The sequence below is a fragment of the Rattus norvegicus genome, chromosome 10, assembly GCF_021556685.1.
Source record: "Rattus norvegicus strain SHRSP/BbbUtx chromosome 10, alternate assembly SHRSP_T2T, whole genome shotgun sequence".
In the NCBI taxonomy this organism is placed as follows: domain Eukaryota; kingdom Metazoa; phylum Chordata; class Mammalia; order Rodentia; family Muridae; genus Rattus; species Rattus norvegicus.
In genome coordinates this window covers 45356520-45371533 of record NC_141543.1, presented here as the reverse complement: position 1 = coordinate 45371533, position 15014 = coordinate 45356520, and the positions used below count along the sequence as shown (strand labels likewise).

General features: G+C 50.1%; 1 protein-coding gene across 4 annotated transcripts in view; it reads left to right on the top strand.

Moving 5' to 3' along the window:
- Fat2 (FAT atypical cadherin 2) overlaps window positions 1-15014 on the top strand; it is an 89557-nt gene that overhangs the window by 13148 nt on the left and 61395 nt on the right. For 2 of the 4 annotated variants that reach the window (NM_022954.1, XM_087574204.1), the window contains 1 exon segment: window positions 11380-14650. In NM_022954.1, the coding sequence (NP_075243.1) occupies window positions 11392-14650 (3259 nt within the window). In that variant the 5' untranslated portion in view covers window positions 11380-11391. 4 annotated transcript variants of the gene reach the window in all.

The window sequence follows — 15014 nt, the reverse complement described above, 5'->3', positions numbered from 1 at the left end:
GGTCGGAACCTGAGGTCTATTGGAGACTCAACAGTTTTGCAAAGGGTTCTGCTTAATCAAAGAGGCAAGAAGCAGAGGCCTGTTCAGCAGGTCTGGATGGCCTCTGCATTTTACCCTGTTCTTTCAGAGCCTGCCTGCCTTCCTTTCTTCCTCCCTTCCTCCCTCCCTCCCTCCCTCCCTCCCTTCCTTCCTCCCCTCCTTCCTTTCTCCTTTCCTTCCTCCCCTCCTTCATTTCTCCTTTCCTTCCTTCCTTCCTGCCTGCCTCTCTCTCCCTCCTTCCCTCCCTCCTTTCTTCAATCCCTCCCTTCTTTCCATTCATCTTTCTTTCTTTCTTTCCTTCCTTCCTGCCTTTCTCCCTCTCTCCCTTTTTTCTTTCCTTCTTTTCTCACTCTCCTCTCTCTGTTTTGTTTTGAGGCAGTGTCTGATGTAGCTCAGGCTTGCTTTGAGCTTACTTCTAAGTAGCCCAGGATAACCTTAAACTCTTGACCCTCTGACTTTCTTCTGAGTGCAAGGTCTGACCTCAAAAAATCACTGTCGTGGAGCTTCTAGGGACCTGGAGGGGCAGGGTGGTCAGAGGGACCTGGAGTGATGGGGGAGTTGGTGGCCAGTAGGTGGAGGTGGGTGGGGTCCCATCTCTGCAGACCAGCTTGGCAAGGCTTCTCCCTGGCTCAGGGAGTTTTAGCTCACACAGAGACACTCTTCCTCAAGAAGCAGTAGACTCAGTCTCCTGGGCATGAGGGTGTCCAGCTGCTGCAAAGAGAGCGGTTGGTCCTCCTGGGCGTGGCTTTCTCCCACCCGAGTCCTACCCAGATCTGACCCTGCTTAACTTCCATTATCCGATGAGATTAGGCCTGTTCATGGTGGTATGGCGGTAGCTGGGCTCCGCCCTCTGCTCAGGTTGGAGGTAGACACGGGAAAATAATTTGCTTCTCGTCCACATGTAAACTAGCTTTGAGGAGGGGCATCCATCAGAAGCATTCACCACTTAGCACCAGTCAACTGGTGCCACACAAGAACCCCACCAGGCCATGTCTTCCAGTTTTGGAAAGAGGAGCTGGAATCCAGGTTTGGGGATAAGTTTCCTAGAGTTGTTATGTGAATAACTCACCATAAAAAAATGGTGGGTTAAAAAACAAAAACAAACAAACAAACAAAAAACCCCCAACAAACACCAAATAGCAGGATGGTCTGTCACAGGTCACAAACAGAACTGGATCCCACCAGTTGGTTTCATGGGGCACCCTTGAAGGTTGTTTCTCTGTATATCCATGACTGTCCTGGAGCTCACTCAGTGGATCAGGCTGGCCTCAAACTCACAGGAATCCTGCCTCTGCCTCCCAAGTGCTAGAACTAAAGGCATGCGCTACCACCGCCCAAGTGGAGGCTGTTTATTTTACTCAGTGTGTGTGTGTGTGTGTGTGTGTGTGTGTGTGTGTGTGTGTGTGTGTGTGGTGTGATCGTACTACATGTGTGCCCACAAGTTCATATGAAGGCCAGAGGATGACCTCAGTGTTATTCCCCAGGACACAATCTACATCATTAGAGACACGGTCTCCTATTGGCTAGGAGCTCACTATTTAAACCAGGCTGGCTGGTTAGGGAATCTCAGATCCCCCTGCCTCTGCCTCTGGAATTCAAGGTATGCTGTACCACAGCCAGATTTTTTTATGTGGGTTCTCCAAATTGAACTCAAGTCTTCATGACTAGATGGCAAGCACTTTACTACCTCAGGCCCTGCACAGAGCTAAGGCACTGGTCCACCACCATCGACACTCTTTTCTGTGTAACTGTCACTCAGATTCCACAGTGGCATCCTCCTCTTTGTAAGTCTTTTTGGATTCAGGGCTTTTGGACACCTCTCTGCTCACACAGACATCCTCATTCCTTTTTCCCTCCATTGCCCCACATGCCCCTTTGCTCCTGCCTTGGGGCCTTGCATGGCCTGTGTCTTTGGCCAGGAACTCTTCCTTAAGATAACTCCATGGCTATCTTCCTCACTTTGACAGCATCCTGCCCTTAGGTCACCCATCCTTCCGAATTCCCTTCCGGGATGCTTCTTCCCCCACCATACATAGTTTCTCTGTATCTCACCTTCACCGAAGGATACAGTGCATATACTCTTTCTGCACCCTTCCCACAAGAATGCATTTCCCCCACAAGAATGTAGTCCCCCATGAGCAAAAAGAAGTTCGGCTTCTCTTATCCTTTGTATCTAGAATTCTAGGTAGAAGGTTCTATTTCATGACCTCTGAGTGAACCAGGCAATGGATCTGGCAGAAGAGACCTAGCATGGAAACTACAGTTGAGAGTCCCTCCCCCCCCCACACACACACACATTAGCATCTTTCTTCTTTACATGCCTGGGAGGGCTTTGCATCCTTCATATGCCCTGCCCACACATTTGCATTCCAACCCTTGAAGACCCCAGGTATAAAGCCTTTGGGGGATCTTTCCTCTGTGAAACATATTTAAAATAACCAAACAGTTACAAATTAACAGTCATATTTTAGCACAGCATTGGTATAGGATGGGCTTTTTATTGTCTATGATAGCACTGTCTTCTGGGCTGGGAATGTGACCAAGATGGCAGAGTGCTTGCCTAGGATTTATGAAGCCCTGGTTCAACCTACAGCATCATATAACCAGGGGTGGGGGTGCACCTCTGTACACCAGGCACTCAGGAAACAGAGACAGGAGGATCAGAGGTTGAAGGCTGGTCTCAGATATCTAGTGAGTTCAAAACCAGCCTGGAATACATGAGACTATCTCAAAATAAATAAACACACACCCCCCCAAACAAAACAAGAACCCATTGTCTTCAATCCAAATGTTGATTTTTTTCTTAAATGATAAAGAAGCTCAGACACTTTCTGGGCCCTGGGAGAGACTACGGTGCACGGTAGATAAGTGGACCCTGAGTGGCCCCACCCTGATCCCACTCTTTCCTGCACTCTCAGCCAGGTTGGTTTCTGTAGTGCTGGGGGTGGAACCCAGGGCTTCTTACAAGCCAGGCGAGCCTGCTACCCACTCTGCTAGCCTCCTTTTGAGAGATTGTTCATCTTTCTGGTCTCAGGGATGGGTGGAGCTGATGCTTCCAGATCCTCCCCTAAGAAAGCCTCAGGGTCTGCTGTCATCTCCACACATGGCTGGTTCTAGAGGGTGCCACCTGCCCCCTCTCTCTGTGCATCCTCTTGTGATTCCATCTGTCCTCCCTGGGAAGTGGGTCACAATAGTTCTTATCATCATCAGCTTACCTGGAAACGAAGGCCCATGACAGGTCAGGTGGCTTTCTCAAGGTCACATGATCCATCTATGTGGTTCAAGCCACCGGATGCCTTGTGCACTCCTGCAAGCAAGGGCCTTTGGTGACTTACTCGAACACCCCGTAGTGGTCGCCTACAAACTGACCGATGGGCTGAGTGCTCCTCTGGGTTTTGTAGATGAGAATTCCCTTTGGCTTAGGTGGCAGTGTGGGAACTCTTGTCCATTACGGAGAGGAAGGAGAGTCTTGATCTGATGTTAGATTAGTTTTCTCAAAACAGCCCGGCTTCTACTCAAACACCCTCAAAGGCTCTCTGCTACCAAGGAAAGAAAGGAAGAAAGGGAAAGAAAGGAGGGAGGGAGGGAGAGATGAGGGAGAGAAGGGAGAGAGTGAGGGAGGGAGAGATTAGCCTTCATGGCTAGCAGCTATGCAGAATTTGCAGTCTATTTTGAAGGTACACTGCCTGCTCATCAGCCCACCCCGCTATAGCAGACAGAATTCATTTAGGATTTCCTCTTGATTGCCCCTAGAACCATCCCCAGCACCGAATGTCCAGAGCAAAGGAGGCACTAGGAAGAGGACCTAATAGCACTGTAGCACTGAGTTCACTGCTGCTGCACTGGGTTTGGGAAGACAGAAGGAATCCTCCGATGGTGCTAAGGGATTGTGCCAAGGGATTCACAGTGAATGAATCCAAGGACTTGTCCTTTCTTGAAAGGCCTTCCAAGTTTAAACAGCACCTGAGATGCCAGCCAGTACTCCTGCAGCTTGGGTACACAGATATACCAAATTCCAGAAGTGGGGGAGTCTGTTCACGGGTCAGCCCCTGTTGCAACTGGGGGAAAGGTGTCCTGGGCAGCCATGCAAGCCTCTTTCCCTTCCTTGAGAGCTGGAGTAAAAGGCAAGTATCTTACAATCATCTTTTCCTTCCTCCTTCCATTCCTTAACACTTATTCATATTTGTACGTGCGTGTGTGTGTGTATGTGTGTGTGTGTGTATGTGCGTGTATACACCACAGCAGATGTGTGGAGGTCAGAGGTCAATTTGTGGGAGTCTCCTTCCAACATGTGGGTTCTTAGGAGCTTTGGGGCACTGCTCATTAACATCAGCCTTGTGCTGAGAAAAGGGAGTCGTTGGCCCTGAAGGGCTACTCAGAAAGTCTCTGCTTTTACCTAAGTAATAGTACATTTTTCTCCCTCCCTCCTCCATAAGGGCTTCAGAGTTTCAGCTAAGGTCTTTGATCAGTTTAAAGACAAGTTTCATGCAGCTAGATGGTCAGGGATCTGACCTGGTTTCATCCTTCTGCATGTGGGTGTCTAGTTTTCTTTTCCACATGACCCAGCTATACCTCTCCTGAGATTTACCCAGAGGATGGAGACATGTCACAGACACTTACCACGTCCGCTGCAGCAATGTTGACAATATCTAAGAAATAGAACCGACTCAGGGATCCATCAACAGAAATGTGTATACATGAAGAGATTCTTTTCCAGCCATCGACAAGAATAAAGTTATGTCATTTGTAGAAAAATAGATGAAGCTGGAGATAATCATATTAAAGATTAGGTCCGTTCCAAAAAGTCAAATATCATGGGTTCACCGTCATTTGTGGTCATTAGATTTTAATGTAGTTGTATAAACTCATGTTATGTTTATATAAAGTAAAAGTTGGAATAAAAGTGTCTAGAGGTCAAAGAGGACAGACGAGAAGGGTAAGAAAAATATAGGAGATGTGGAGGTAGGAGCCATATGCTCAACATATAAGATATACACTTATGAGAACTTAGCAATTAAAGTCTAAAAAGGGGGTGCTGGACAGAGGGGAGATGTCCCTCTGCTCTGTGCTCAGGTATTTCTGGGAAAGACGGGAGCATTTCCGGGTGCTCCTTCAGTCCAGGCTTGGCCTGGCTTGGATTCATCGATTGCTTTGTAGAACAGACATCAGACCCACAGACCCCTGGAGTTTAAAGTGACACACCACACATGGGCTGTTGCATGTGGTGTGACAGGCGTGAAGATCACAGCACACCAGACCAGATGTCCCCATTCCTCTTCTGACAGGACACAGGATGCCGGGTGAGCGGAGCCAGCTTGCCAGAGTGGAAAGGACATTTAGGGGTCCTCCAACACGCTGCTCAGCCCAGCATGCTGCTCTGCCCTGAGTTCCCTATCAGGTGAGGGGCAAGGCTGGGGGCGGGGAGCAGGCCCCAGCCCCGCTTTTAACAACACAGTCATGTGTCCAGCCTAGTTCTGTTAGGAAAAGAAAGTTCTACCTTCAGAGTAAGAAACAGCCCTGGAACCATTGAGCCATCCCCACCTCACTGAGCACAGTACACACAACACTTATAAAACAAGTCTGTGGGGTGCAGCTGATAATATGTGGCTGAGAACACACAGTGAATGGGTGACCTCAGATACTGGGATGCTGGGACCTTCTCAGGGATCTGACCCAGGGTTTGTGATGGGTGTACAGACGGGTCCACAGCTGGGGACATAGCTCAAGGCCTCTGGAAGGCTCCTTTAATATCCACTGGAGCTGCCTCTGTGTGTACAGTTCAGAGAGCCACGCCCAGTGAGCCAGAGCCATGTGTGAATGAGCCAGAGGGGCCTTAGGCAGCTCTTTGGTGTAGAATGCTCTCCACAGGTGCAGGTCCCCAAGGACTAAGTGCTGTGCCCAAGGATGGGGGTTGTGCCATCTTCTGGGACACTCTGGATCAATGGTACCAAATTTAGTGCCACTAAGTTCTTGAACATCAGAAGCAGCGTTCTGAGGAACTGGGAGCTGAATCGCAGGATGACCAGAATCACAGCCTCTTAAAATCCTATAGGGGCAGGGCTGGGGATGTGGCTCACTTGGTAGAGTGCTGACCTAGCATGCACAAAGCCCTGCGTTCCGTTCCCAGCACTGCATAAACCAGGTGTGGTGGTGAACTCTCATGATCCCAGAATTTGGGAGATAGAGAAAGGAGGATGGGAAGTTCAAAGCCACCCTTGGCTACATAGTCAGTTTGAGGCTACACAAGACCCTGTCTTATAAAAACAAGCCAGCCTCGGCACATAAAGGTACTTAAAGGTACTTTATCAAGCCACCAAGCTTGCCAAGCTTAGTTTGTTCCCCAGGACCCACACGGTAGGAAAGAACCAACTCCTCCACCAAGCCCTTTCCACCGCCCCACTGGTGTGTGTGTGTGTGTGTGTGTGTGTGTGTGTGTGTGTGTGTGTGTGAATAAATAAATAAATGCAACAGAAAGATTGAAAATTTTAAAAATAAAGCAAGCAAATGAACAACCCCGTGCTTTCTGTTGCAGACGAGGAGGTGCGAGGTTAGTTAGGGAAGGGCAGGAGACCTGATACCAGGAGTGTTCCTTATCCACAAATCCTTTAACAGGATGAGCCTGTCAGTGAGACATGCTGGCACCGGATGATATCGAAAACCAGACCTCAGAGGCTAGACAGAGGATGGCTCAGGGGTTAAGAGCATTGGCTGCTCTTCCAGAGGACTTGGGTTCAATTCCCAGCACCCACATGGCAGCCTCACAACTGTAACTCCAGTTCCAGGGCATCTGAAATCCGCACACGGACATGCTTGTAGGCAAAATACCAACACGCACAAAATAAAATAGAAAAATTTATTAGAAATGAAAGAAAACCGGGAAACCAGGTCTCCCATCTGTAATCTTACTAACTTCGTTTCCGTAAACTCGGAAAACTAATGATCAGGGAAGGCAAGCCGTTACCTGAAGTCACACATCTGGTCCCTCTGCTGTGACATGGGGCCGGGCCTCACACAGAGGCAGCTGGATTCATACCACAGCTCCTCCTAGCTTTTATTCAGAAATAGATATATGTGTGCTCTTTCCACATGACAGTCCTAAGTCATCCCCTTTGCCTGTGTCCCCTTCCTGTCTGTCTGGGCCTGGGGAGCTGGGGAGCGCCAGGCCCCACCCCAGACAAGTACCCGCTAGCAGCTTCCCAGAAGAGCATGGAGTAGGGCCAGCAAGCAGAGACCTGCTTCCTGTTCCACTGGGCCCAGGCTGGACTCCCTCCAGAGATGTCAGCGGGCCCAACCTCACCCCATCTCAGGCTCTGATTCATTGAGAACCGAGAATGTAAGACACGAAGCAGGTTGTGCCCAGGAGCCAGGCCCTGCACAGTGTGCTCGTGCTCGCAACTTTTCCTCATTTTCCTAAAACCCAGCGGGTAAGACGCTCTCAACGGCCCATCTTGCAGACAAGGACAACAAGGTTCCCAGAGATCAAGTAACAGACCCAGCAATACACTTGACTGAGGAATGGTGCTGGGATGAGGGCCCTAAGAAAATAGCATCACTTTCTGGTGGCTCAGTTGGGGGGAAAATCCCTGGCTGTCATCCTCACTCTGCAACTCTGGGCAAATCCCCTTCTTCCTTGGGACTTTATTTTCTTTCCCCTTAAAAAAAAATTATCTTATTTTCAATTTGCGCATGCGTATCTGTGTGTGGGTACGTGTCCACTTGTCCAGGTGCTGAGGGAGGCCAGGAGAGGGTGTTGGGTCACCTATAGTCAGAGTTACAAGTGGTTGTTAGCTACTGGATGTGAGTGATGGGAATCAAACGGGACCTCAGGAATTTTTTTTTCTTTTTCTTTTTTTTTTCCGGAGCTGGGGACCGAACCCAGGGCCTTGCTCTACCACTGAGCTAAATCCCCAACCCCTGGACCTCAGGAATTTAGGCAAGTGCTTTTAACTTCTGAGCTATCTATTCAGCCCCATCTCCCCACCCCCTCCCCTCCCCCATCTCCCCACCCCTCCCCCTCCCTCCCTTCTCCCCCACCCCCATGCACTGAACAGAGAGGGCCATTTCCAAAGACTCCATTTTCTTCTCTCATAACTGTCCCTTGGTCCAGAGCCTCCCATTTTCAGCTGGTATCGATTGAGCTGGGTGTGCACCCAGTATTGATCCCCCGACTCCCAGTGAGGATCCCACTGTGAGTAAGGAACCCGAAGTCCTTGTCTTCATGGAGCCCAGTGTTCAGCGTGGGAGGACTGTCACTGGATAAACAGGGTGGTGATAAAGACCCTGAAGTGACACCGGTGGTGTTGGGGGCAGGGTTGCTTCAAATGGGGGTCAGGAGGCACAGGAGAAGAAAAGTAGGGTCTTATGAGGGAAGCTTAAGGAGAGGAAGTTATAAAACCAATTGTCTCAGGGCAGCTCCCCCAAAGAATGTGTTTGCAGAAGGTAAAGGCAGTTCCAGTACATCAGTAGCTTGGGGGATGGCGTGACAGCATCACCAACCACACCAGGTGGTTCCGGGACCTTTTGCACTGTCCTAAGGTGATAAGATCGTAATCTAAGAATTATGGGAAACTTAGAAAAATTTTAACTGGTAAATGATATATATGAAGATATGAACTGCTGGGTGTTTTTTTACAAGAAGTCTCATGTAGTGCTCCTGGGTATGGGAGGTTCAGAGGGTGAGACAGGGAGGCCTGGGTGCCTCTACACCCTGAGAGCATGCCCACCTGTTGGTACTGGGTGCCAGGGAACAGCCACGTGTAGGCACAGCGTCCTCCCTCCATAGGTTGCCTGCCCACTGTGGCTGTCTGTCAGTCCTACGCTTTGCACGTGGGTACATGCATCATGCTACCACCCCAGGGTGCATCTCTCTGCTTCTCATCCTCCAGGGAGACCCTGTGGCCACCTCATCCCTACAGTGCATCTTAACGGGTCGGCTTGGCGCCTATGCCGGCTGAGCCTGCTCTTGTTGGGACCTGCCCATTGCTGGTGCTGACCCAGGGGAACAGGAAGCGCCCTGCACAGCGGGGCAAGCAGAGCAGCCAGGGCGGGCTGCAAGCACCTGGCTCCCTGGAGCTGAGGATCCTTTACCGGGGTAAGGGCTCTTTCCTCCTGGGATTTCAAGAGAGCACACAATCCTGTGAGAACTGGGGCCTGAGTGATTCAGGGTCCCCTCCTCCTTGAGGGTCTGGGGGCGGGGTTCCTGTATGGCTTCTGCACATACTGCAGGGCGGAATATGGTAAGAACTAGGCGGTGGGGGACGGGGTGAGGGGGTGGGCATGAGGGTGAGAAAAACTGATTTAGGGACCTCCAAGCGTGGTGTCTGCCTCTGTCCTGTATCCTTTTGCTGAGGTTAACTCCAGGCGCCCCAACACGGTGTTAAGCAGCAGACTGTGGTGTTGAAGTTAGAAAGGTGGGCTAAATCCTGCCCCTCTTCTGTCCAGAACCTGGGTCAGGTGGGCTTTTCCGTTCCCGCCTTTCATCTCGAAACATTTCCTGCAGACTGTCAGGGAACCCTGTGCCCTGTTCACTGGGGACTCTGAGAAGAGGTGGCGCCCTTCTCCTTTCCCCCTTGCCCTGGAAATTTAACTCTTCGGTGTCTTTGAAGAGCAAGATAACCAGAAAAACGAGTCTGTCCCGTCTTACCCAGGAATGCTGCACACATGGCCCGCAGCCAGGGTGTTCCTGGGAATGGGGTTCCCAGGGGCAGACCGGGCTTCAGCCCTCTCTCACTGGGCTCCCAAGTCGGCTTCTATCCCCAGTTCTCTGGAGCAGGCTCAGCTCTATGGGACACAGCAATGGAGTAGAGAGGACAGAGGAGTCAAGAGGTTAGTTCAAGGAGAACCAGTTCCTTGAACCAGTTCAGACCTGGCCGCCCACCATGTGAGCTGAGGAAAGCCCTATCCCCAGAATGGGACGCTTTCCCCGTCTGCACAGGAGCCTCTTGGAGGTCCATTTTTGGCTGTGACATTCCCTGAGTCTAGGAGTTGCCTATCTGGAGTTAAGCTCTGTTCACAGTCGGCAGGGATGAACTAGGTGTCCCTAAGCCTGAGACAGGGGACGCAGCCCAGCCAGTGACTACGGAAGCTTCATCCAGCTCCCGGTCAGCCTCCTGGTAGGTGCAAGGCCCTGAACTCATCCTTCCCATTCTTAATAATGGCTAATGTTGTTCGAACTTACCTCGTGCCGATCTCTGCTAGATCCCCCACCTTCATTTTCTCCTTTAGTTTACACAATTTAATTTATCTTATCTGCTATAAGATAGAGTCACTCACACTTTTTTTTTTTTAAAGATAGGGTCTCACGTTGCCTATCATGGCCTTAAACTTGATATGTAAAAAAGGGTGACCTTGAACTTTGGATGCCCCTTCCTCTACCTCCTCCTGCTGGGATTGCAAGCACTCTATCTTCAACCCTAAGTAAGACACAAACATATATATCATATTATTTTAAATCATATGTGTATGCATGTGTCGATGTGTGGGTTTGTGTAAGTGAGTGCGGGTGCGTGCAGAGGCCAAAAGAAGGTGTCAGATTTTCTGGAGCTGAAGTTAGATGTAATCGGGAACTGCCTGATGTGGGCACTGGGAGCCAAACTCGAGTCCTCTGGAAGAGCTGTATGTACTCTTAACCACTGGACCATCTTCACCAGGACCATCTAGATACTGTTTTTATGCCTATGCTATGGAATAAGGAATCAAGGTTCACAGAGGTCAGGGACTTGCTGGAGGGTTAACCACTTAGCAGATGGGGAGCAGGGGCTCAGATCCCAGGTAGCCTGGTACCGGATCTGGGATCTTGACCGCAGTGGTTTTCCGTAGTCCCTGTGTGAACAAATGCAGTTCATTCCAGCTCCAGCTCAGCACCAGGGGAGGGGCCTTACATGGAGAAATTTCCAAGCTTGGATCCTTGGCTAAGAGGTGGAACAATTTTACCTTCTCAAGGTAGCTACAAAGTTTTCTGGGGTCAGAGTTGGGGTTGGAAGGAGCCAATCAAAACTAGGATGTAACCACAGGATGCTGCTGAGAGAGTATGTCCAACTGTCTGTGTTCTGACACAGCGTACGTCAGAGCCTCTGCCCACCATCATGGGTGGGGAGCAGGTGTAACTACGTTTTTAACTCTGCATCTTCTCTTGCACTATTGAGGAAGGGGATCTGGGGGGGGTGGGAGGAAGAACAAAAGAGGGTAATGAGGGTAAAGATGATCACATACATTATATTCATGTATGAAAATGTCTTAAATCAGTTATTAGGTACAATTAACTTATGCTTTCAAAAAAGGAAGGACCACAGTGCTGGGAGCCGTCCCCTCTCTGATTTGAACTCTCTCTCTCTTATTCAGGAGTTTTTCATCATGACTCTTGTCCTGCTGGGTCTAGCCATCCTGTTGCTCCACCGTGCAGCCTGTGAGAAGTCCCTAGAAGAAACCATCCCCCCCTTGTCTTGGCGCTTCACGCATTCCTTGTACAACGCCACCATCTATGAAAACTCTGCTCCCAAGACCTATGTGGAGAGCCCAGTGAAGATGGGCATGTATCTGGCAGAGCCCCACTGGGTGGTGAAATACCGGATCATCTCTGGCGATGCAGCCGGAGTATTTAAGACGGAGGAGCATGTGGTAGGCAACTTCTGCTTTCTGAGAATAAGGACCAAGAGCAGCAACACGGCACTTCTCAACAGGGAGGTGCGAGACAGCTACACACTCATCGTGCAAGCCTCAGACAAGAGCCTGGAGTTCGAAGCGCTGACCCAAGTGGTGGTCCACATCCTGGATCAGAATGACCTGAAGCCCCTCTTTTCCCCACCTTCCTACAGAGTCACCATCTCGGAGGACAGGCCCCTCAAGAGCCCCATCTGCAAAGTGACTGCCACAGATGCCGATCTGGGCCAGAACGCTGAGTTCTATTATGCCTTTAATGCCAGGTCAGAGGTCTTTGCCATCCACCCCACCAGTGGGGTGGTCACTGTGGCTGGAAAGCTGAATGTCACACGGCGAGGCAAGTATGAGCTCCAGGTGCTGGCTGTGGACCGCATGAGAAAAATCTCGGAGGGCAATGGATTTGGCAACTTGGCTTCGTTGGTAATTCGTGTGGAGCCTGTGCACAGGAAGCCCCCAGCTATCAACTTAGTGGTCCTGAATCCACCAGAAGGTGATGAAGGTGACATCTATGCCATCGTCACGGTGGACACAAACGGTTCAGGAGCTGAAGTAGATTCCCTGGAAGTGGTTGGTGGTGACCCTGGAAAGTACTTCAAGGTCCTCAGGTCCTATGCCCAAGGCAATGAGTTCAATTTGGTGGCAGTCAGGGACATTAATTGGGCAGAACACCCTCATGGCTTCAACATCAGCCTCCAGACCCACAGTTGGAGCAGATTTCCACCCCACTCCATCATCAGGGCCTTCCATCTCCCATCGTGGAAACTGGCCAACCTCAGATTCGAGAAAGCAGTTTACAGAGTAAAGCTCAGTGAATTCTCTCCTCCTGGAAGCCGTGTGGCATTGGTGAAGGTCACCACGGCTCTCCCCAATTTGCGTTATTCTCTAAAGCCATCCTCCAGGAACACAGCATTCAAGTTGAATGCTCGAACAGGCCTGATCACCACCACGAAGCTTGTGGACTTCCATGAACAAAACCAGTACCAGCTCCATGTCAAAACTTCCCTGGGTCAGGCCACCACCACCGTGATCATTGATATTGTGGACTGTAACAACCATGCCCCAGTCTTCAACAGATCTTCCTATGAAGGGACCTTGGATGAGAACATCCCCCCTGGCACCAGTGTTTTGACTGTGACAGCCACAGACCAGGACCATGGGGACAATGGACACATCACCTATTCCATCGCTGGCCCCAAAGCTGTGCCGTTCTCTATCGACCCTCTCCTGGGGGTCATCTCCACCACCAAACCCATGGACTATGAACTCATGAAGAGAATTTATACCTTTCAGGTCCGAGCGTCAGACTGGGGGTCCCCTTTTCGCCAGGAGAAGGAGGTGTCCGTTTCTCTGAGGCTCAAGAATTTGAATGACAATCAGCCTATGTTTGAGGAAGTCAACTGTACTGTGTCCCTCCGTCAAGATGTGCCGGTTGGGAAGTCGATAATGGCTGTGTCTGCAATAGACATGGACGAACTTCAGAACCTGAAATATGAAATTGTGTCTGGCAACGAACAAGACTATTTCCATCTCAACCATTTCTCGGGAGTGATATCTCTCAAACGCTCTTTTATGAACCTCACTGCTGTTCGGCCCACCATCTATTCTCTGAAGATTACAGCCTCTGATGGGAAGAACTATGCCTCTCCCACAACTCTGAAAGTCACTGTGGTGAAGGACCCTCACTCCGAGGTCCCTGTACAGTGTGATAAAACAGGAGTGCTGACCCATATCACAAAAACCATCCTCCAATCTGCTGGGCTTCAGAGCCAAGAGTTGGGTGAAGAGGAATTTACCTCCCTTAGCAACTATCAGATCAACCATCACTCTCCCCAGTTTGAGGACCACTTCCCCCAGTCCATTGACATTCTGGAGCAGGTTCCCATCAACACCCCCTTGGCCCGCCTGGCAGCCACTGATCCAGATACTGGCTTTCATGGCAAGCTGGTCTACGTGATTTCGGATGGCAATGAGGAAGGTTGTTTTGACATTGAGCTGGAGACGGGGCTGCTCATGGTGGCAGCAGCCTTGGACTATGAGACCACCAGCTTCTATGTCCTCAATGTGACCGTGTATGACCTGGGCACTCCTCCGAAGTCCTCCTGGAAGTTGTTGACAGTGACAGTGAAAGACTGGAATGATAACCCACCCAGGTTTCCTCCAGGTGGGTACCAACTCACCATTTCTGAGGACACGGAAGTTGGAACCACAATTGCAGAGCTAAAGACAGAGGACGCTGACTCAGAGGACAACAGGAGGGTTCGCTACACCCTACTGACCCCCACAGAGAAGTTCTCTCTCCACCCATTTACTGGGGAGTTGGTTGTCACAGGACACCTTGACAGGGAATCCGAGTCTCAGTACATACTCAAGGCAGAGGCCAGGGACCAGCCCACGAAGGGCCACCAGCTCTTCTCTGTCACCGACTTGATAGTCACGTTGGAGGATATCAATGACAACCCTCCCCAATGTATCACAGAGCACAGGAGACTGAAGGTGCCCGAGGACATGCCCCTCGGGACGGTCTTAACATTCCTAGATGCCTCTGACCCTGACCTGGGCCCTGCAGGTGAAGTGAAATATATCCTGGTGGAGGATGCCCACGGAACTTTCCAGGTGCACCCGATGACTGGAGCTCTGAGTCTGGAAAAAGAGTTGGACTTTGAGAGACGGGCTGGATACAATCTGAGCTTTTGGGCCAGTGACAGTGGGAAGCCTCTATCCCGCAGGACCCTCTGCCACGTAGAAGTGTTAGTCATGGATGTAAATGAGAATCTCCACTCTCCCCACTTTTCCTCCTTTGTGTACCAGGGCCAGGTACAGGAGAACAGCCCTGCAGGGACCCCGGTAATGGTAGTCACAGCTCAGGATAATGACAGTGGCTTGGATGGAGAGCTCCAGTACTTCCTACGGGCTGGCACTGGCCTGGAAACCTTCAGCATCAACCAAGACACAGGTACTGGGGTGAGGTACATGGAGAACCAGGGCCTGGAAGACAGTGGGATGAAAGGAACACAGGGACAAGTGGAGATTCGCCCTTCTGCTCCTTGTATTTAAAATTTGTCTTTATGAGGATTTTTATAGACTCACACACATATATACATTTATGTGTAAAATGCATACTATATGTGTATAATAAATATACATATTCCATTTTTGAAAGTGATACATAGTAGCTATACACTTTTCCTTTTTAAAATATTTTTTAAAAAGATTTATTTATTTTATTTGTGTGAGTACACTGTAGCTGTCTTCAGACACACCAGAAGAGAGCAGCAGATCCCATTACAGATGGTGGTGAGCCACCGTGTGGTTGCTGG